Source organism: Carcharhinus amblyrhynchos, chromosome 1 (assembly GCF_965287045.1).
Source record: "Carcharhinus amblyrhynchos chromosome 1, sCarAmb.v2.hapA, whole genome shotgun sequence".
Classification (NCBI taxonomy): Eukaryota; Metazoa; Chordata; class Chondrichthyes; order Carcharhiniformes; family Carcharhinidae; genus Carcharhinus; species Carcharhinus amblyrhynchos.
This window is the reverse complement of record NC_137324.1, coordinates 142,618,340-142,641,277: the sequence shown is the minus strand read 5'-3', so window position 1 is coordinate 142,641,277 and position 22,938 is coordinate 142,618,340. Positions and strand designations below refer to the sequence as shown.

General features: G+C 43.4%; 1 protein-coding gene across 1 annotated transcript in view; it reads left to right on the top strand.

Moving 5' to 3' along the window:
* Positions 1-22,654, top strand: part of ctso (cathepsin O) — a 53,289-nt gene extending 30,635 nt beyond the window's left edge. Inside the window, exons 6-8 of the mRNA XM_080199660.1 lie at positions 4,433-4,596; positions 18,037-18,129; positions 21,723-22,654. Of these exons, the coding sequence (XP_080055786.1) occupies positions 4,433-4,596; positions 18,037-18,129; positions 21,723-21,757 (292 nt within the window). The 3' untranslated portion in view covers positions 21,758-22,654. The remainder of the gene's footprint in view (positions 1-4,432; positions 4,597-18,036; positions 18,130-21,722) is intronic.
* Positions 22,655-22,938: the final 284 nt, after the last annotated feature.

Below are 22,938 nucleotides of genomic sequence, written 5' to 3'. Positions count from 1 at the left end.
TTCAACTGTGCATGTTCAATAAAAAAAATTTGGAAATTACTCCCCTGCCACATTGCTACTGGGCCACAAAAAGTGGATAAAGCGGCCTGAGAGTGATGGCCCCCACAGATATCGCCCCACCACCACGACATAACTGTCCCCCTTATCTACCCACCTACCCCTCCCCACTACCCAGACTGGTCGTGACCCCCTACGCCCACCTCCCCCCCGCCCCTCCACCAGAGATCCATCTGGTCGGCCTCCCTCCTCCTCCACCTCCTACTCCCACCCCTCTCCTTCCAGAGAACCATCTGGCCTCCTCTCCTTCCCCCACCAGAGAGCAAACTGGCTTCCCTCCTCCCTCAACTCCTCCCCAACAGAGAATGATCTGACCTCCCTCCTCCATCCCCCTCCTACCCCCACCAGATAGAGATCTGGCCCACTTCCTCCCATCCCACCAGAGAACCATCTGACCTCTTCCATTCCTCCTCCCACCGCCCACCAGAGATACATCTGACCCACCTCCTCCTCCGTTCCCCCCTCCCCCCCCCTCCAGAGAATGATCTGAACTCCCCCTGCACCCCCCCACCTTCCCCACACAAAACCAGAGAATGATCTGGCCTCCCTCCTCCTCCCTTCCCCCCACCAGAGAATGATCTGGCCCGCCTCTCTCTTTCTCTCTCTCTTCCACTGCCACCGCCACCACTCCGAGTTAGAGAGCCGCTGGAAGCTCTGAACTTACCTCTTCAGACACTGGAGTGCCCGAAACAGACCTTTGCCGAGCATGTCTGTTTCACATCGAATCTGGACAGGCGAACATAATGATAAAGAGGGAAATACAGGTAAGATTGGGCATCCAGTTCATTAAGTCAATTTAAATGCATGCAAATGCATTTAAATTGACATGGTGCCCATTTCAGGCACAGTTCATTTTCAGGCCTTGGTAAAGTGGGCATTTGCGCGGACGCGGTCGTGGATTGCACTAATCGCCTCACACTCAACTTTACCAAGTTTTCGCGTTGAAAACGGGTGCGATGCAGTGGTAAAGTCAGGCCCATTGTGTCCAAACTTGGTTGCGTGCCTGGAAGCAGAGGGTGATGATAGAGGGATGTTTCTGTGACTGGAGACCTGTTTCCAATGACGTTCCACAGGGCTGGGTGCTGGAACCCTTGTTATTTGTGTGCATTAATGATTTGAACATAAATGTAAAGGTTATAATCAAGATGTTCATGGATGGTCCAAATGTTGGGAGGGTGATAAAGGATGAGGAGGATAACTGTAGGCTGCAGGAGGATATCGAAGGACTGGTCAGGTGGGCAAATGGAATTCAACCCAGAAAAGTGTGAGGTAATGCACGTAGGGAGTGCTAATGATTACACTACGAATGGTCAGTCCCTGGAAAGTACTGAAAATCAGAGGAACCTTTGAGTGCATATCCACAAATCCCTGAAGACCCCTACAGGGCAGTTTGAAAGGGTTGTTAAGGAAGAGTATGAATTACTTGCCTTTATTCACTGAGGCATAGAATACAAGAGCAGGGAGTTTGTGTTGGAACTGTGATAAAACACTGAAGATAGGATTACACTGGAGAGAATGCAGAGCAGATTTATCAGATGTTGCCTGACTGGAAGGGTCTGAGTTATAAGGAAAGGTTGAATAGCCTGGGCTGTTTTCCTTGGAGGGGAGAATGCAGAGAGGAGGCCTGATAGAGGTGTATAAGATTGAGGGCCATAGATAGGGTGGTTAGGATAGCATTTTTACCATTAGTAGAGGAGTCAATAACCAGAGGGCATAGTTAAAGTAAGAGGTAGAAGGCCAAGGGTGAGATGGAGAGAAACATTTCACTCAGAGAGTGGTTGTAGTCTGCAATGCACTGCCTGAATGGGTGGTTGAGTGAAAAGCTCATATAACATTTAGAGGAATTGAGATATTCACTGCCATAACCTGCAAGGCTATGGGCGAAGTGCGAGAAAATGGAATTAGTGTAGTCAGATCTTTGATGACTGGCATAGACAGGATTGGTCAAATGGCACCTGTGTGTAAACATCTATGCATCTATGAGCAACTTATAAAACTATAACCTCTGCCACCTAAAGAGCAAGGGCAACAGATGGATTCTCCTGTTGCTTTGACGAATAAGCATTCAGCAAAAAAAAAATGACCAAGTTGCAGCCTAGGTTGATGTTGTCTCATGTGATCATAGAAATCATAGAATCCCAAGTTCACTGTTCTGCCCATTGAGTCTGCACCAACTCTCCGAAAGTGCATTTTATCTACCCTATCCCCATAATCCTACATATTTACCCCATATTTTGGGAGATTAAGGGGCAATTTAATATGGCCAGTCCACTTAACCTGCACATCTTTGGACTGTGGGAAGAAATCAGAGCGCCCAGAGGAGACCCACGCAAACACGGGCAGAATATGCAAACTCCACACAGTGACCCAAGATTGGAATTGAACCCTGGCGCTGTGAGGTAGTAGTGCTAACCACTGTGCTGCCATGATACACCAAGGCCCAGAAAATAGCAGAAATGGCCAGAAATACTAAGTCCTGAAAGCAGACATGATATTTCCTAGTTTTATGGGGGTATGACTGGATTTAAGCTGATGTTATCACATGCACAGGTTTTCGGAGGAAGCAGATCATTTCAGTCAACCTTCGCTGAAATGGGATTTTGGTACGTCAGAAATATGAAACCCAAAGATAAAGATTAGATTAGGTAAGAACAGGTCTAAACGTGCTTGAATAGCCATGGGCCCACTTTGATAAGATGCCCCTTTACGTATGGTCCTAGAACACCATTGAGAGAGATTCGTAGAATCCCTACAATACAAGGGGAGGCTATTTGACCCCTCGAGTCTGTACCGATCACAATCCCACCTAGGCCCTATTCCTCATTTACCCTGCTAAAATCAATTTAGCATGGCCAATCAAACTAACCCACATATCTTTGGACTGTGGAGGAAGCTGGAGCATCCAGAGGAACCCATGCAGATACGGGGAGAAAGTGCAAACTCCACACAAACAGTGACTCGTTGGAGTTTAGAAGGATGAGGGGGGATCTTATAGAGACGTGTAAGATAATGAAGGGGATGGATAGGGTAGAGGTAGAGAGATTCTTCCCGCTTAGAAAGGATAGCAGGACTAGGGGACACAACCTCAAGATAAGGGGGGGGGGGGGGGGTGGGGGGGCGCAGTTTAGATCGGAGTTGAGGAGGAACTTCTTCACTCAAAGGGTGGTGAATCTCTGGAATTCTCTGCCCGTTGAAGTGGTGGAGGCTACCTCGCTGAATATATTTAAGTCACGGGTAGATAGGTTTCTGATAGACAGGGGAATTAAGGGTTATGAGGAGAAAGCGGGAAAGTGGAACTGATCCACTTCAGATCAGCCATGATCTTATTGAATGGCGGGGCAGGCTCGAAGGGCTAGATGGCCTACTCCTGCTCCTATTACTTATGTTCTTTTGTTCTTTTGACCCGAGGCTGGAATTGAGCCTGGGTCCCTGGCACTGTGAGGCAGCAATGCTAACCACTGCACCACCATGCCACCGTATAGTAAAGCACTTTTTGGGATATTGTTTAAAGTAAATATGATTGGGCATAAAGAAATGCACGAACTCATTCATAGAATCCCTACAGTGCAGCCCATCCTTACAGCCCATCAAGCCTGCACCGAGCCCCTATCCCCTGTAGCCCCACATATTTATCCTGCTAGTCCCCCTGACACCAAGTAGCAATTTAGCATAGCCAATCTACCTAACACACACATTTTTGGACTGTGGGAGAAAACCCATGCTGACACAGGGAAAATGTGCAAACTTCACACAGACAGTGACCCAAGCCGGAAATCGAACCTAGGTCCCTGGCACTGTGAGGCAGCAGGGCTAACCACTGTGCCACCATGCCACCCTAAATTTTTGAAATTAATTTATGGAATGCGGGTATTGCTGGCTATTTCAGCTTTTATTGCTCGTCCCTAATTGCCCTTTGAGAAGGTGGTGGTGAGCTGCAGTCCAAGTGGTGTAGGTACATCCACAGTGTTTGGCGGTGGAGGGGGAAGGTGAGGCTTCCAGGATTTTTTAACCAGCGACAGTGAAGGAATGCATAACTCAACTTGACTATTCTCCATGGCAACACCTCTACTTACCAACCAATCCACATTCTCTTATGAAGTATAAATTGCTGTTCTTTTCACATTTCACATTCTTGTGAATTATCCTGATGAATGCAAAATTAAAAGCTTCAACACATGTCTTTTGCAGCCATACTCAAGCTCTGCACCAGCAAACCACTATTCAGATAGTGTATATTTTTTTCTAAAGATACCCATGTACTAATATCAAATGCTCCTTTGTGATTCATTTTGCATCAGTAAGTTTTTGATGTGCTCCGAAGTTTATGCTCAGATGTTTAAAAAAAGCTCACCCATGTAAATATTATTTTGTATAGGCACAATGAAGATATTATGATGGAGAAGCTATTGGAATGGGGTCCCTTGGTAGCAGTTGTAGATGCAGTAAGTTGGCAGGACTACCTTGGTGGCATTATACAGCATCACTGCTCCCAAGAAAAATCAAACCATGCAGTGGTGATCACTGGTTATGACACAACAGGTAAGTGAAACATAATTTCCAAAATGAAATTCCTAATCTTCAGTTTATTGATATAGAAGCATTTTGACTAAAACATTCATTGCAGCCATTTAGAGGTTTTATAGTTCTAATTTGAATTTAAGGTGTTCTTCAAAAGCAGGTTATGAAGTAAACAATTAAGAACATTGCTAGGATACTGATCTTTTACATAATTATGGCCTCTTTGGATAATTCTGGGAAGCATATAATATGAATTCCAATGATGAAACCACAATACTCCTGGTTTCTGCATCATACAAATTAAGAATATTTTCAGTAATATATGGGACTTGCACACAGTATAAATTGGGAACCTGAAATTCTAAATGGACTAAATAATATAGATCATAGCAGCCAATAATACCTTTCCAAAACAGTTGGACCAGACAATATGGCCTGTGCTTGGAAGATAATAAATTCTAAACTTAATCTCTGCAAAGACTAGGGGAAGTTTTAATCTGGAGGAACGTGTGGTTTTCGTTGGAAGGGGAGTTAAAATAAGCAGAAAAGTAAATCAAGCTTAACATTGCCAATTCCTTACTGCCTGATTTACCTGCATTCTTCTACCAGTTGAAACCTTGGAATTGTTATTGTTGGGTAGATATATTCTCTGTAAATCGAACACAAATAATTGATTGTCGTAGCTCAGAACAAACTGCAAATTGTGTTCTGTTCACTTCATTGTTGGATCACCTGAAGAGGGAAACATGATACAATATTTTTCAGAAATGCACAATTTTGAGCGCTGTTCTTATTTCTAATTTGAATGTTAATATGGAGTTTTTAAAACTACTGGCAAATAATGTTAATTGTGCAATAATAAAACAGAATATTTCAAATAATTTTCAAAAATAACATTCAATTGCATTAAAATCTAATGGGATTGAAATATTTCTGGGAATTTAGAAGCATCACTCCTTGAGTCTGTTGACCTATTTATTGAGATCACAGTTGTTGTGTCTGTTAACTTCATATGAGCCCTTGATTCAAAATCTTTAGAATTCTATTAACCAATGTCAATCTAAGTTTTAAATTTAACAATTGATCCAGTATTAATTGCCATTTACAAAAAAAAGTATTCCAATTGTCTACCACCCTTTGTATATAAAATTATTTCTTAATTTTATTTTATTTCTTTAATTTTATTCATGAAAGATTGGCTGTAATTTTTAGACCATGGACAGAATGCTCCAATCCTGGAGCAATCCAATCCGTGGTGGGAGAAGGTGTTTCCCACTGCTGAGTGCAATGGCAAATCTCATCAAATCTTGTATCCCAGTCATTATTGATAAGATCCGAGTAAGAGACATAGAAATTGGCCAGAAAAAAACAAGGATTGGGATGAATTTAGAATTCAGCAAAGGATAACAAAGAGATGGATTAAGAAGAGGAAAGTAAGTACCAGAGTAAGCTTGTTTGGAACATAAAAACTGACTGTAAGAGTTTCTACAGGTATGTGAGAGAAAAAGATTGGTGAAGACAAATGTAGGTCCTTTACAGTCAGAAACAGGGGAATTTATAACGGGGAACAAAGAAATGGCTGAATACATATATTGGTTCTGTCTTCACAAAGGAGGACTGAAATAATGTACCAGAAATGTTGGGAAACATGGGGTTTAGTGAGGAGGAACTGAAGGAAATCAGTATTAGTAGAGGTAGGGGCAATCTTGAGCCCACGTTCATCGTCCATGCAAAAGCTGGTAGGGGCTCAAGATCTGCACTTTGACTTCTATAATGTCTACTGTCTTGTTTGAGAATGGTCCGTAAGACTTACTGAATGCCCCTTACCCTTCTATCTGCAAATACCCAACCCCCTTGAATGAATCTGCAGGGTGAAGGGTATATGGCAGGGCCTTTGTGAGCCATCTGCATGCATCTTCCTTGCAAACTGAGCCTTTATTCATAAAGCTCTGATACCCCAACTCCCTAGCATTGTCAACAATGCATGCTGGGATTAGAAACTAGAAACAGGAGTAGGCCATTCGGCCCTTCAGCCCTTCAAGCCTGCTCCACCATTCATTTTGATCATGACTGAGCTGATCATCACATTCAATATCCTGATCCTGTTCCCCCCCGTCCCCCCCACCCTCATATTCCTTGATCCCTTTAGCTCCAAGAGCTATTTCTTCTTGAAATCAGACAATGTTTTGGCCTCAATGACATTCTGTGGTAGTGAATTCCACACATTCACCACCCTCCTCATCTCAGTTCTAAAAGATTTACCCCTGATCTTCAAACTGTGACCCCTGGTTCAGGACTTTCCCACCACTGAGAGCATTCTTCTGAATCTGCCCTGTCTATCCCTATTAGGATTTTATAATTATCTATGAAATCCCGTCTCACCTTTCTAAACTCCAATGCATATAATCCTAATCGACTTAGTCTCTCCTCATATGACAGACTTGCATTCCCAGGAATTAGCCTGGTAAATCTTCATTGTACTCCCTCTATACCAAGGGCATCCTTTTTTCAATGATGACACCAAAATTGCACACAGTACTCCAGGTGTGGCCTCACCAACGTCCTATACAATTGCAGCAAAACATCCCTAAGCCTATACTCAAATCCTGTCACAATGAAGGCCAACATACCATTTCCCTTCTTTACTGCCTGCTATACCTGCGCACTTACTTTCAGCTGTTGATGCTCGAGGACACCAAAGTCTCGCTGGGTATCCGCCTCACACAATTTTCACCCATTCAAGTAATAATCTGTTTTCCTATAATTGCAACCAAAGTGAATACCCTCACATTTATTCATGTTATACTGCATTTGCCATGCATATGCCCACACATTCAGCCTGTTCAAATCATGCTGAAACATCTCTGCATCCTCCTCACTGCTCACCCTCCCACCAAACTTTGTATCATCTGCAGATCAGGAGACAGTAATTCAGATCCCTCTTCCAAACAATGCTTTTCAGTTCTCCAGCTGGGATGAGCTGTATCTCTGCCCACACACTGACCCTACTCCCATGCAGCATCTCAGTATCTCCAACAGAAGGCTCTGCTTAGTTTCAGTCGGACCTGTGATGGTGGTAGTCACATTTTTTACGTGCTCCAGCACTATGCCCTCTCCCCCATTGCAGTTGGTCCCCTCTCTCCAGCATTATGTCTGACCTCCCTAGCTTTACCCTGCACTCCCCCTTCCCTGATAATATGCAGGGCAACATTTACTTAATACTTCCTCTCCATGATTCTAGGCCTCCACTCCCCATCACACCTTCAGTCCTCTCCTAGCCTTTTTTAAACCCTTACACCCTACAGACCATACTGCCCAATAGTACATCTTGCTGCCTTGATGATCCAGACACATAGTAAATCCCTGGAAGAAGGTCCAGACCCATAGTGAATCCTGGAGAAGGTTGCATCGAGAACTCCACCTTCTGGAAGTAGCTTTGCAGAGTAACCACAGAACCATAGAATTCCTACAATGCAGAAATCCATCTGGCCCATCGAGTCTGCACCAATGCTCCAAAACAGCTTCCCACCCATGCTGTCTCTCCCATTTAGCATGGCCAATGCACCTCATGTGTTTTGGACTAAGGGAGAAAAGCAGAGTACCTGGAGAAAACCCCACAGATACAACGAGAACATGCAAAGTCCACACAGTTACCCAAGACCGGAATTAAACCCGGGTCCCTGGAGCACTGAGGCAACAGTGCTAACCACTGTGCCACCTTGGAGTCACAGGGATGAAGTTCTACCCACACTGTGGTACATGTGGTGTCCCGGGGTCACTGGAGGTGCCCAACTTCTCCTTAGATGACTGCAAGCTAACCAAAGCATTCTTCAAGTAAATCGGGGTGTAGCATGGTGGCGCAGTAGTTAGCACTGCTACCTCACAGGGCCAGGGACCCAGGTTCGATTCCCAGCTTGGGTCACTGTCGAAATGGAGTTTACACATTCTCCCCATATTCGTATGGGTTTTTTTAATTCATTCATGAGATATGGACATTGCTGACTGGACCAGCATTTATTGCCCACCCCTAGTTACCCGAGGCAGTTGAGAGTAAACCACATTGCTGTGGCTCTGGAGTCACAGGCCAGACCAGGTAAGGACAGCAGATTTCCTTCCCTAAAGGACTTTAGTGAACCAGATGGGTTTCCTCCAGGTGCTCCAGTTTCCTTCCGTAGTCTAAAGATGTGCAGGTCAGGTAGATTGGTCATAGTCTTCCTTAGTGTCAGGGAGACTAGCTTGGGTAAATGCATGGGGCTATGGGGATAGGGCCTGGATGGAATTTGGTCAGTGCAGACTCAGCGGGTTAAATGGCCTCCTTCTGCACTGTAGGATTCTATGATTCTATGTTCTTTCTGCCTTTTGCACACCACATTGGTCCAAACCTTCATCTGCAATCCAGTAGCAGAATGTAAATCAGTTTCCCGCAGGCCTCTAGTGGAAATCGCGATCCACCATGGTGGGCAATATCAGAAGTTGTTGCTGTCCTTTCATGCTGACATGAAATTTTGGACCTCTCACTGAATTCTCTCTGTCATTATATCTGTCAGTGGGGGCATGGGAGAATTACAGCCCATGTTTCTGAGTTCTTGAGTTCCCAACATGCAGAAATAGTTTCTCTCTATCTGCACTGAAGGGGATATAGAATATGGAAAATGTAGAATCCCTAAGTGCAGAAGAAGGCCATTCAGCTCATCAAGTCTGCACTGATTACAATCCCACCCAGGTCCTATTCCAGTAACCCCACATATTTGTGTTGCTTATCCCCTGACATTAGAGTCAATTTAGCATGGCCAATCAACCTAACCAGCACATCTTTGGACTGTGGGAGGAAACCGGAGCACCCAGAGGAAACCCACGCAGAGATAGGGAGAATATGCAAACTCCACAGAAACAGTGACCCAAGGCCAGAATTGAACTCGGGTCCCTGGTGCTGAGAGGCCTGATGTGGAGATGTTACCTGATGAGAGGCAGCAGTGCTAACCACTGTCCCTGACACTAAGCATACAGAGGAGATTCACCAGGATGCTGCCTAGGATGGAACACTTAAGTTATGAAGAGAAGTTGCATATGCTTGGGTTGTTCTCATTGGAGCAGAGAAATTGAGGGGAGACCTGACTGAGATGTACAAGATTATGAGGGACATAAGCAATGTGGAAAAGGAGCAGCTATTCCCCTCAGTTGAACCTATATCACAAGGAACATGGGTTCAAGGCAAGGGGCAGGAGATTTAGGGGGGGAATGTGAGGAAAATCTTTTTTGCCCAGAGTGTGATGATGGTCTGGAATGCACTGCCGGGGAGGGTGGTAGAGACAGATTGCCTTACATCCTTTAAGAAGTATCTGGATGAGCACTTGGCACATCATAACATTTGGGGTTATGGGCCAAGTGCTGGCAGATGGGATTAGGTGTTTTAATATGCCATCTGTATGGAATTTGCACATTCTCCCCACATCCGCGTGTGTTTCCTCCGGGTGCTCTGGTTTCCTTCCACAGTTTAAAGATGTGCAGATTAAGTTGATTGGCCATGCTAAATTGTCTGTTAATGTCAGGGGCCATGATGTGCAGATCACGTGTATGATCTCTCTGCCTGAATTAGTTTGCATGGTGTTTAGCACCATCTTACTCTTTGACTATTTGCAATTATCTCTCTGCCTTAAAGTATCAATCCTTAGGTCATCTCTTCACTTGTTACACAGCTTGCCACTTTACACATCCTGATTATACTTACCAGCTTACACTTATCCATTAGCACATGTGATTACCTGTAAAGACTTGTTACTCAGCCTGTCGACTCTACACTACATCCTGTCTGTACTTAGCTGTTGACACCTTTCCCCACTACCCCTGATGAAGGAACAGTGCTCCAAAAGCTTGTGATTTCAAATAAATTTGTTGGACGATAACCTGGTGTTGTGTGACTTCTCATCTTAATGTCACGGGGACCAGCATATATATGTGGGGCTACTGGAATATGGCCTGGGTGGAATTGTTGCTGGTACAGGCTTGAAGATCCAAAAGGCCTCCTTCTGCACTTTAGGGATTCCATGATTCTTATGATTCTATGACAAAGCAGCCTGCTTGATTGACACCCCCATCCACCATCTTCAACGTTCACTCCCTTCACTACCAATGACAGCTGTGTGTATCATCTACAAGATGCACTTCAGGAACTCACCAATGCTCCTTTGGGAGTACCACCATCTAGGAGTCCCTGTCGAAGAAACTCATCATCCTGACTTAGAAACGTATCACCGTTCCTCCACTGTCTCTGGGTCAAAATCCTGGAACTACCCCCCCTAACAGCACAGTGGGTGTACCTACACCACAGGGACTATTGCGGTTCGAGAAGACAGCTTGCCACCACATTTTCTCAAGGGCAATTAGGGATTGGCAATAAATGTTCGTCTGGATAACTACACCTGCATTCCACAATTGAATAAGGAAAGACAAGAAAAATAATTTTAAGGGAACATTGTCTTTTGCCATTTGTAAAGTACACCATTCTATCATTTTTAGTTTCAAAGTGGATGACCTCACACCTGCCTACATTGAAATCCACGTTTGTTTATTTACCTTATCTTTGTACAGTTACTCTTCTCTCCACATACCTCACAGTATCAGCTGTTTTTGTGTCATTGGCAAATATGGATATAAGGTTTTCTATCCCATCACCTAAATCATTAATAAATATGGTGAATAGTTGAGCCCCAACACAAATCATTGCAGGACACCTCAGCGCATTCTGCTAATAAGAGTACCAGTCCATTATCCTACTCCAGGGTTCCTCAAACTTTTCCAGCTGCAGAACCTCTTGTGACCCTCCAAAAGCATAAGGGAGCCTCAAGAATTCTTAGAATGTCAAAACCACTTTTTTCAGCGAAATAGGACCGAACACAAAAATCAATTGTAACAAGTCCTCTTCAGCGATGTCAATGCACATGTTACTAATTAGGAAGAGGCACCCACTCACAAATACTTTTGCCAGCCACATGCCACCCCTCACAATAACCCCTGGCTAAACTGCCTTCCCAAGGCCCTTTAACATTAACCTTTGGAAGTGGTATCCACTTTAGGATAGGGTAATATAAAAAAATCTCATATTAGAAAATATTTCAGTCTTTTGCCATTTGTAATGAGAGTAGTGATGCTGGAAAGCTGATACTCATATTGAATATGCACGCCACACCCGTGACACACGCGCCACACACGCCATGCCCTTGACACAAATGCCATGCCCATGACACAAATGCCATTCCCATGACACACAAATGCCATGCCACACACACACACACATAGGCCGCACACATAGGATGCACACACAGAACACACACACACATATCTATCTCCCTCTCACACACACGTTTCCTCTCACACATGAACACACACAAGTTACCCTCTTTCTTGCACATATACCCTACCCCTTCTCTCTCATGTACACACACCCTGTCCCCTTCTCTCCTACGCGCACACACCCTACCCCCTTCTCTCTCACGCACACACATCCTACCCCTTCTCTCTCACGCACAGACATCCTACCCCCTTCTCAAGTACACACACCCTACTCCCTTCTCTCTCACGCACACTGGGGCAGCAGGACTGGCACAGTGGTTAGCACTGCTGTGTCGCAGTACCAAGGATCTGGTTTCGATCCCTGGTTTGGGTCACTGTGGAGTTTGCACCTTCTCCCTGTGTCTGCCTGGGTTTCCTCCGGGTGCTCCGGTTTCCTGCCACAATCTGAAAGACGTGATGGTTAGGTGCATTGGCCATACTAAATTCTCCCTCAGTGTACCTGAACAGGCACCAGAGTGTGGCGACTAGGGCATTTTCACAGTAACCTGATGGCTGTGTTAATGTAAGCCAACTTATGACAAATAAATAAACTTTAAACACTCCTCTCTATGCCCCTTTCCCCTTTGTGCACACGCACACCCCGGCTACACCCCTTCCTCGCACACGCGTGTCCCCGCTATGCCCCTTCCCTTCTTGTGTATACTCACATCCACTATGCCCTTCACACATGCCACTGTTATGCGCGCACTCTCACTATGCCCCTTCCCTGCTTTGCGTGCGTGCACCGCCTCTTACGCCCCTACCCCTCTCACACTATACTCCTTTCTCTCACACACACACACACTATACCTTTCTTTCACACACACATACTATACCCCTTTCTCTCACATACACACTATACTCCGTTCTTTCACACACACACACACACACACACACACACACACACACACACACTATTCCCCTTTCTCTCACACACACACACTATGCTCCTTTCACACACACACATACTATACCCATTTCTCTCACACACACACACACTATTCCCCTTTCTCTCACACACACACACTAGAGTCATAGAGGTTTACAGCATGGAAACAGGCCCTTCAGCCCAATTTGTCCATGCCGCCCTTTTTTTTAAACCCCTAAACTAATCCCAGTTGCCCGCTTTTGGCCCATATCCTTCTGTACCCATCGTACCCATGTAACTATCTAAATGCTTTTAAAAAGACAAAATTGTACCCGCCTCTACTTCTCCATCTTGCAGCTTGTTCCAGACACTCACTACCCTCTGTGAAAAAATTGCCCCTCTGGACACTTTTGTATCTCTCCCCACTTACCTTAAATCTATGCCCTCTAGTTTTAGACTCCCCTACCTTTGTGAAAAGATATTGACTATCTACCTTGTCTCTGCCCTTCATTATTTTATAGACCTCAATTTGGTCACCCCTCAGCCTCCTACGCTCCAGAGAAGAAAGTCCCAGTCTATCCAGCCTCTCTGTATAACTCAATACATCAAGTCCCACTAGTATATCTTTTCTGCACTCTTTCTAGTTCAATGATATCCTTTCTATAATAAGCTGACCAGAATTGCGCACAGTATTCCAAGTGTGGCCTTACCAATGTCTTGTATAACTTCAGCAAGACATTCCAACTCCTCTATTCAATGTTCTGACCAATGAAACAGAAAGAAATCCCACAGCACCAGTTTAAAGTCCAAACAGGTTTATTTGTAGCAAAAGCCGCAAGCTTTCGGGACAGCCTGTCCCTTCGTCAGGTGGCTGGGAGTTCTGTTCATAAAAAGGACACAAAGACACAAACTCAATTTACATGCATAATCATTGGAATGTGAGTCTTTACAGCTAATCAATTCTTAAAAGTACAGACAATGTGAGTGGAGAGAGCTTTAAGCACAGGTTAAAGAGATGTGTATTATTTCCAGACAGGAAGGTTAGTGAGATTTTGCGAATCCAGGCAAGTTGTGGGGGTTACAGATAGTGTGACATGAACCTAGGATCCTGATTGAGGCCGTTCTCACGTGTGCAGAACTTGGCTGTTGGCTTTTGCTACAAATAAACCTGTTTAGACTTTAAACTGGTGTTGTGGGATTTCTTTCTGTTTTACCCCAGTCCAACGCTGGCATCTCCACATCATGAAACTGATGAAACCAAGCATGCCGAATGCCTTCTTCATCACTCTGGCCACCTGTAACTCCACTTTCAAGGAGGATGCCTTCTTCACCAGTTTGTCCATCTGGGACTCCACTTTCATTATATCCCTTTCTCTCTCACACACACACTATGCTCCTTTCTCTCTCTCTCTCTGTCTCTCTTTCACACACACATACACATACACACTCTATACCCCTTTCTCTCACACACTCTACACCACTATATTCCTTTCTCTGTCACACATACACACTATACCTATTTCTCTCACACGCACACAAAATACCCTTCTCTCTTACACACACACACACACACACACAATACCCTTTTCTCTCACACACACCCATGGTATACCCCTTAACACATTATCTTAAACTCTACCAGTGCACTTTACTTAATTTCGCTTATAATCCTAGCACACAAGGATCAGTCCTATGACACAAGACCTGTCCCTTTTTTGCCCCATCAAACAAGGGCTTGGTCCTCTCTGAGGGAACAGGGACTTTCTCTCTTTCTTATAACATCTTTCCTTTAGTCTCACTTGCACAATCTGCCTGGTCTGTTCAGGAGTGGAATTTCAACTGTCTGACTCTCTTTCTCGTCAAGCTGAAAAAAGAGGAAGTGATTAAAAAAAGTTAGCCCATTCTGGAAATGTCAAATATTGCAGTACAGCAGTCGGGACAAACAGACTGCATTTTGAACCATCCAAGGGAGGGCCTCTTTAATGACTAAAGTTATCATTTTTTACTGGCCAGTGAGAGAGCCGTTTGGAGAGCTGCTGTGCTTGTGTCTGTTTACTCACCAGCTAAGAGCAAGCAATCTCAGTGGTACCTCCAAGGAATACTGTCGAAACACACATAAACACAAGATACTTCACCAACCGATTTATTTACTTATTTACTTGCTAGCAAGGGGAAGGTGTTCACACAATGAGTCAGAGACACCACTCCACCAGACAGAGAAAATCATCCTGGTTTATACAATTCTACAGCTCACAGTTAGTTGGACACAATCCAGTGGTACAAATGACGTACTTTACGTATTGATCTAATAGAATGAATACACTAAGCCACCCTGATCTATGAGATCACGATACCTCATACAACACCCCAATATATCATCCCTAAGCCTGTCCTCTAGTTTCTATTTTGATGGCAAGCTTACAAAGCATCTTCACTACAGCAGTCTTACATGGGCATCCTTTGATTGATAAAGGGGGCCTACAAAAGCCATTAGTATTTTATATCAGTGAAGTTAACTGAATCTCTAAGGGGTGTGGTCAACTCAACATGCCTTCAGGTTGTGCCCCGATTGTAGCACTGATTGGTTTGTTTATTGCCAACATAATGAAACACATGTATACATTACTTATCAATCCAATGACTGAGATTTTTTATCACTACCTACAATTTCAAGGGGCATAGAACATAGAACATTACAGCGCAGAACAGGCCCTTCGGCCCACGATGTTGCGCCGACCAGCTTTTAAAAAAAAAACAACACTAACCCACTAATCTAAACCAATCCCATTTCGTCCATAAACCTATCCACAGATCTCTTAAACGCCCCCAAACTAGGCGCATTTACAACTGCAGCTGGCAGGGCATTCCAGTCCCTCACCACCCTCTGGGTAAAGAACCTACCCCTGACATCAGTCCTATAACTACCCCCCCTTAATTTAAAGTCGTGCCCCCTCGTGCTAGCTTTCTCCATCCTAGGAAAAAGGCTATCACTATCTACCCTGTCTAAACCTCTAATCATCTTATATGTTTCAATAAGGTCCCCTCTTAGCCGCCTTCTTTCCAGCGAAAACAACCCCAAATCTCTCAGTCTCTCCTCATAGGATCTCCCCTCCATACCAGGCAACATCCTGGTAAACCTCCTCTGCACCCTCTCCAAAGCCTCTACATCCTTCCTGTAATGTGGGGACCAGAACTGCACACAATACTCCAAGTGCGGCCGCACCAGAGTTGTGTACAGTTGCATCATGACGCTGCGACTCCTAAATTCAATCCCCCTACCAATAAACGCCAAGACACCGTATGCCTTCTTAACAACTTTATCTACTTGATTCCCAACTTTCAGGGATCTATGTACACATACACCTAGATCCCTCTGCTCCTCCACACTATTCAAAGTCCTCCCGTTAGCCCTATACTCAACACATCTGTTATTCCTACCGAAATGAATTACCTCACACTTCTCCACATTAAACTCCATCCGCCACCTCGCGGCCCAGCTCTGCAACCTTTCTAAGTCACCCTGCAAACTATGACACCCTTCCTCACAATCTACCACATCAATCTACCATCATCATGTTATCATTAATTCTTGTCAGTTCCAACTAAGTCCCCTGCCATAACTCTTTCATTGGCTGTGACATTGTCTTTCTGATTCTGTTTTGATTAGGAACTGTGAAGGCAGCTTCATTGAAACTCACTCTTGTATCAGTTATTTCTGATAAGATGTCTGGTGAGGCAATTAAGTGTCCTTTATGGCCTTGTGATTCCAACATTTGGGTGCTTTAAACATATCTAACATATGTTTAGTATCAAAGGACGCTCTGTAACTGTGCATCAAAGTTTCTTTAACTTTAAAAAATGTACAGAAAATATATTTATATGTAAGGACTAATTAAAGGTATTACATGTACCTTTAAAACTACAAGGTGATTTAAAACACCTAATTATTGTTACTAACAAATTTGCTCGCCGTTGATAAAATGAATTCTACATCTGAATTGATTAAACAAAAAACCCTAGCAGAGGCTGGCAATCTTATAGTAGCCCTTTTCTTGTCTATCTTTCTCCAGGCTGTGATCGTGGAATGGGAGGGATGGGGGGAGCGCTGAGAACTCTGTGGTAGGGTGGGAGAGAGGTTATTTTTTCCTTTGATCGGTGCACCCGATAAACATGGTGCCTTGACCTCAATGCAGCCAGCTTTACTTGCGGTTTAGACATTGCACCTCAGCAATGATGGTGTGAGGTGTCCTTGTAGAGAGCCAATTTACTCAATAGATTAAGTTCCCTCATTATGTTCTATGATTATAGTGAAGCGAACAATACATCCACTTTCTTTTTAAACCTTAGGACGGGGATTATCTTTTCCTGCGGATTTTGCCATTATTTTCTTCATTTCTTTTATTTTGTTGACATTAATTTAGGCGTACCCCAAGCCTGATTCACTATTAGAATTCTTGGGATTTCCAACATGCTCACTTCTTATTCTATAGTAAATATTGAAGCAAAATAACTTTTCAATGTGCCCGTCATTTCCTTATTTTCATTGTTAGTATTATGATTTTCAATTTCCGACCACATGATGTTATTCTAAAATAGTCTGTGTTGACTTTGATATCACTTGCACTTTTCATGCTACCTTTTTGTAGCTATTATCTGTTTTGTCACCATTTGCACTTCTTTGTATCTTTCCCACTCTGTGATTTATTTTGCTGTTTTTGCCTGTGCTTCAGTAAGTATGTTTGCCTCAACATGGATCACCAGACCCTCTCCCTCCTCTCCAATGCCCTTGCAAACCATTTGAGATACTCCCCACTCTGTTACGAGAAGGCAACTTACCTCATCCTGTTTACAAAGGATGCAATCCATCCCCCTAATTATTGAACTACTTACAAGTACCACACAATGTTTCCCCTCCTCCTCATCATCATCATTGCATCCCCTCCCCTACACTGCTTTTCTGGACATCCTCCCAACCACTATCATTGAATTCCTGATTTTCTGAGTTTTACACTCAGCACTGTTTAAAGCCAGCACATCATGGCCAATCACAGTAAAAACCCAATTTTCGAATTATTATTTTTATTGTCATATAATTACCAACAAAATAAAATTAGACCAAGGATAGCACTCAAGATCATAACAATCTCATGGGTTCTGCTCCAATAGCTTTTGATCAGGTGTGCATTAGTGGTTTCTGATATTGGTTTTGCATGATACAAGCGGCCATTAAGAAATAATAGTAACAGTCTTTTTCGTGAAAACAGGTGATATCCCTTACTGGATTGTACGAAATTCCTGGGGAACCAAATGGGGAATTGATGGCTATGTCTACATCAAAATGGGGAAGAATGTTTGTGGTGAGTTTTCTGTGCATTGTACAGTTCATGGAAAAGAACATTTCATTCATTTGGGGAATTTTTGTAAATACAGCAAATATAGTATTTTTTGTATTGGATGTTTCACCTTATTCAATTTAGCATTAAAGCCGTATCACAATCAAATTTACACGCAGCGCTATAATCCAGCTGAGACCCAGTTTGCCTCCAACATCAAATGTTCACAGTGAAGTTGCAGTTCTACTAAGGTCCAGTATTGGCAGTCCATCTCAGGAAGAAGAAAACTTGCTGCCAGAGGAATATGGAGTACCTGAAAAAGCCAAGACCTGATTTATGTTTGTAATCCACCAAAGGACATTCCATCTGCTTGGGTCCATGGAAGTAAACCCATGGAGGTTATGTGGTAGACCTAGTGAGAGTAGGTGACCTTTACAATGAATGCAGCACTCACTTAGCTACTGTCTGTTGAATTATAGTGATCTCTCTAGGTAGTCATGGAAACAGAAGCAGTCATTGCCTTGTAATAGGTTTTTTGTTTGAAGTTTCATTTAGCAGACTTCTGCCCCTCAAGTCATAGGATTTACTTGAGGCTTTCTTTCCTTGCTTTTTGATAATGACAAAAAAGAGGAAGAACAATTAGAGATGGGTCAGTAAACAAATAAATGAAAAAGCGTTGTGAGTTTCACAACAGAGAGACAGACTGATAAGTTATCTCAGGTTGCTTCTAGTCCATTATCACCTTTTCAGGACAATCGAGGATGGGCAGTCAGTGCCAGCTTTACCAGTAATACCCACACATTGAGAATGAATTGGACAGAGCAGGGCAGCAGTACATCGACATGAAGACCCCTCCTGTGACACTGTGTGAAATTCACATCCTGGGAGTTTACCATTGACTAGAAACTGTACTGGACAAGCCATTTATACTGTGACTACCAGACCAGGTAGGAGGCTAGGAATATTGTGGCGAGTAACTCACCTCCTACTTCAAAGCCTGTCCACATTCTACAAGACAGAAGTCAATAGTGTGATGGAATACTCTCCATGTGCCTGGTTAAGAATAACTCCAACAGCATTCAAGAAGCTTGACACCATCCAGGGCAAAGCAACCCAGTTGATTGGCACCCAATCCATAAATATTCACTGCCTCCACCACCAATGCATGGTGTGTACCACCTATAAGACAAACTTCAGGAACTCACCAAGACTTCTGAAATAGCACTTTCCAAACCCACAACTAGTACCATCTAGAAGGAAAATGCCAGCATCTCCACATCATAGAAGGAAAAGGGCAGCAGATGCATTGCGCCATCACCTGGAAGTTTCCCTCCAAGCCACTCACCATCCTGATTTGGAACTTATATCACTGTTCTTTCACGGTCACGGGTCAAAATCCTGGAACTCCCTCTCTACCAGCACTGTGAGTATACCTACATCACCTGAACTGCAGCAATTCAAGATGACAGCTCAAGTAAAGTTAGGGATAGACAATAAATGTTGGCCTAGCCACCTACTCCTCTTGAACAAATTTTTAAAAAATCAAAGAGTCTTTGTTATCCACTACTGGTTAGTTTCAACGTATCTTTTCATTAGGTATATTCGTTTGTGCTGACCAGTGGATAGTCAGGAGGGAAATTGGGTCCTGCCTAAAGCCCCTTCTTCCCATGAGCCATTATTTCTATAGAGTGAATCGAGATCTGACAAAAGTTTTCAGCCAACCCCAACAGGGAAGGGAAGATTAAACCTGTCTGTTTTTAATGCAAAAAAATCAACATGAGGGTCAAATTTTCACTCCTGAGGCAGATACTCCTACTCAGGAAAATTTCCATTTGGGAGATCCACTACAATGTGAAGGACCTTGTCACACACAGGTTTTGCTCTAGGGAGAATTGGTGAGGAGATGGGAGGCGAGTGTTGATGTAAACAAAGCCTGCCATCCCCAGTAACAGTTCAGAGCCCACCAGGTGCAGAGGTGGACTGTTTAAATAGCTCTGCTGTGTTTGGTTTTCCCACCTCTGTGATTCACACCCTACTCCCTTGCCTCTACCAGCAGAAAATGTGATCAGCCAGAGCTTCTGTATCTATAATGATTTCTGGAATTATAGAATCCTGACAGTGCAGAAGAAGGCCATTCGGCCTATCATATCAGCACTGACTCTCCAACAGAGAATGCCACCAGACCCTATCCCCATAACCCATGTATTTACCCCACTAATTCCCCCACCCTACACTTCTTGGGACACTAAGAAGCATGGCTAGTCCATCTAACTTGCGCATCTTTGGACATTGGGAGGAAACCAGAGCACCCGAGGAACCATGCAGACAGGTGTAATATGCAAACTCCATACAGAGAGTCACCCAGAGCCAGAATCAAACCCGGACCCTTCATGCTGTAGGAGGAAAATAAAACAAGTCGAGCCTTGGAGACCATGTCAGACTTCAAGAAAAGTTTTTATCCACATGCATGAAGGAGAGCTGGACTGCAGCCTGAAATCTCAGGTTGCCTGCGAATCCTTCTCTGACTCTGTTAGACTGGATGTGGAGATGCGGTGTTGGACTGACGTAAACACAGTAAGAAGTCTCACAACACGAGGTTAAAGTCCAACAGGTTTATTTAGTAGCAGACATCACTAGCTTTCGGAGCGCTGCTCCTTCGTCAGGTAAGTGGGAGTTCTGTTCACAAACAGGGCATATAAAGACACAAACTCAATTTGTAGAAACTTGATGTCTGTGTTGATATGCGTGATCTTCTTGGAGATCCTCTCCACTTGGAACTGGCGGTAGTCATGATATGGAGATGCTGGCGTTGGACTGGGGTAAACACAGTAAGAAGTCTCACAACACCAGGTTAAAGTCCAGCAGCTTTATTTGGTAGCAAATGCCACTAGCTTTCAGAGTACTGCTCCTACATCAGGTGAGGCCAATGAAGTCAGGTCTTGAGACTTTGTGCCAGATTTTGGCAGAGTTGGGTCAATGGGTGGCACACTGGTTGAATTTGTGTCTTTATATGCTCTGTTTGTGGATAGAACTCCCACTCACCCGACAAAGGAGCAGCGCTCCATCCTTAAATATCAGAGCTACACCATCTCCTTACCTTCCTGTCTGTCCTTCCCACCAGTCTGATACCCCTGAATATTTAACTGGGCAGCATGGACAAATTGGGCTGAAATGCATGAGTACGCCAAGGTCTTGCTGAGTATACATCTCTATCAATTTGTACCCATTCAAATAACCATTCCCTGTTAGGAATTCTCCCATTTCTGACTGGATCTTCCAGTCTTGCCACTGTTACCAGGGTTTCCCGTTATTCACACCCTCCATCGCTGGCAAGAACAGTCAGAAAATTCCACCCATTAACTCTGTTTCTCATTTCACAGATTCTGTGTCTGAGTACTTCCAACATTTTCTGTTTTTACTTCAGATTTACAATATCTGCACTATTTTGTTTTTGATCAGAGAGAGATGTGTTTTATAAACTGGCTGAGTAGGCTTCTGCTATATTCATTTCAGATGGGGTAAAAGAGAGGGAAAACAAATGGTGAAAAACTGACATGAAATAATTATTGTAGATAGGAAATGCCATTTCTCAATGTTGCTTGCTTTGTTTCCCCCAGGTATTGCTGATTCAGTTGCAGTAGCGATTGTGTGAGAATTGCTTTAGAACATAGCTCCCTGGATGTTGGCCTGCCTGTGGGACAGCCTTTTACCTTCGGATAAACTTGAGTCTAAAGTAACGTTTCAGTTGGGTCTTCAGTGAAAATCAAAGAAAAAGACCCACTGGATTTCCCTTCCATTTGAATCAATGGAGGAGATGATACTGTCACAGTTGTGTAATCTGATTTCTCTGTACCTGCTGTACTTAAGTTTAGCCTGGACACAACAACATTTTGCCTTCAATATTCCAGAAATTCCACTGATTTGTGGAGTATCTTGTATCATCAAGCATCAAAATATCAGTGCTATGTGCATTATTTTTTGATTTGCACTGGCTGATATTGAATTGAAAAGCTACCTCATCATCATACAGGATCAGAAGATTTATACATCTCTCATCAGTATTTGTAACATTTATTGTCTGAGAATCCGTAAGATTTGGTTTTCACCAAAAGTTCTGATGATAGTTTAGTCATCCATGCGTTTGTTTCATGACTTGTGCGAGCATCAAAATTTATGATGCTGTTTAATATTTTCTTTGGTATATTTTATTGTGACAAGAAATTTACATATTTACAATAAAATAGTCTTTTCATTTCAGAATTGTTTCCAGAAGTGCCAATATTCCATGGCAGTGCCTCAGAAGTACAAGCAGTTCATGGGTTTCAAATTTGTTGTCTCCTTGTAGAGTGACAAAACTTTGCCTTCCAACATAATACAATGCATTAAAATGACACTGGTGAACAAAATGATTGTTGCCAATTTTCATTCCTAACCACAAAACTTGAAACAATACTCTAAACAATTTTTGTATTTGCCACAATATTATAATATTTACATTTTTTGTTAACCTTGATGCTGTTCATGGTACTGATGGGAATTAAATTTAACATTGATCACCTGAAGGATGTTCAAATTGAGTTCAAGACTACTTTTTGTACTGGCTTTGATAGGAATCTGAGTGCTGCTGCTGAATTCACAGATTTATGTTTTGTACTTTGTTGTAAATGTTGAATCAGTATCCAGTGGGATGTTCTTATGGGGGTGTTCTTATGCAGGCTTCCAACCACCTCTGAATCCTCCCCACCCACCCCCCACCCCTACCACAAAATCTGAGTGCTTCAAGATCCAGAAGAAAATCAACATCAGTAATCTGACACTCCAAGGAAGTTACAG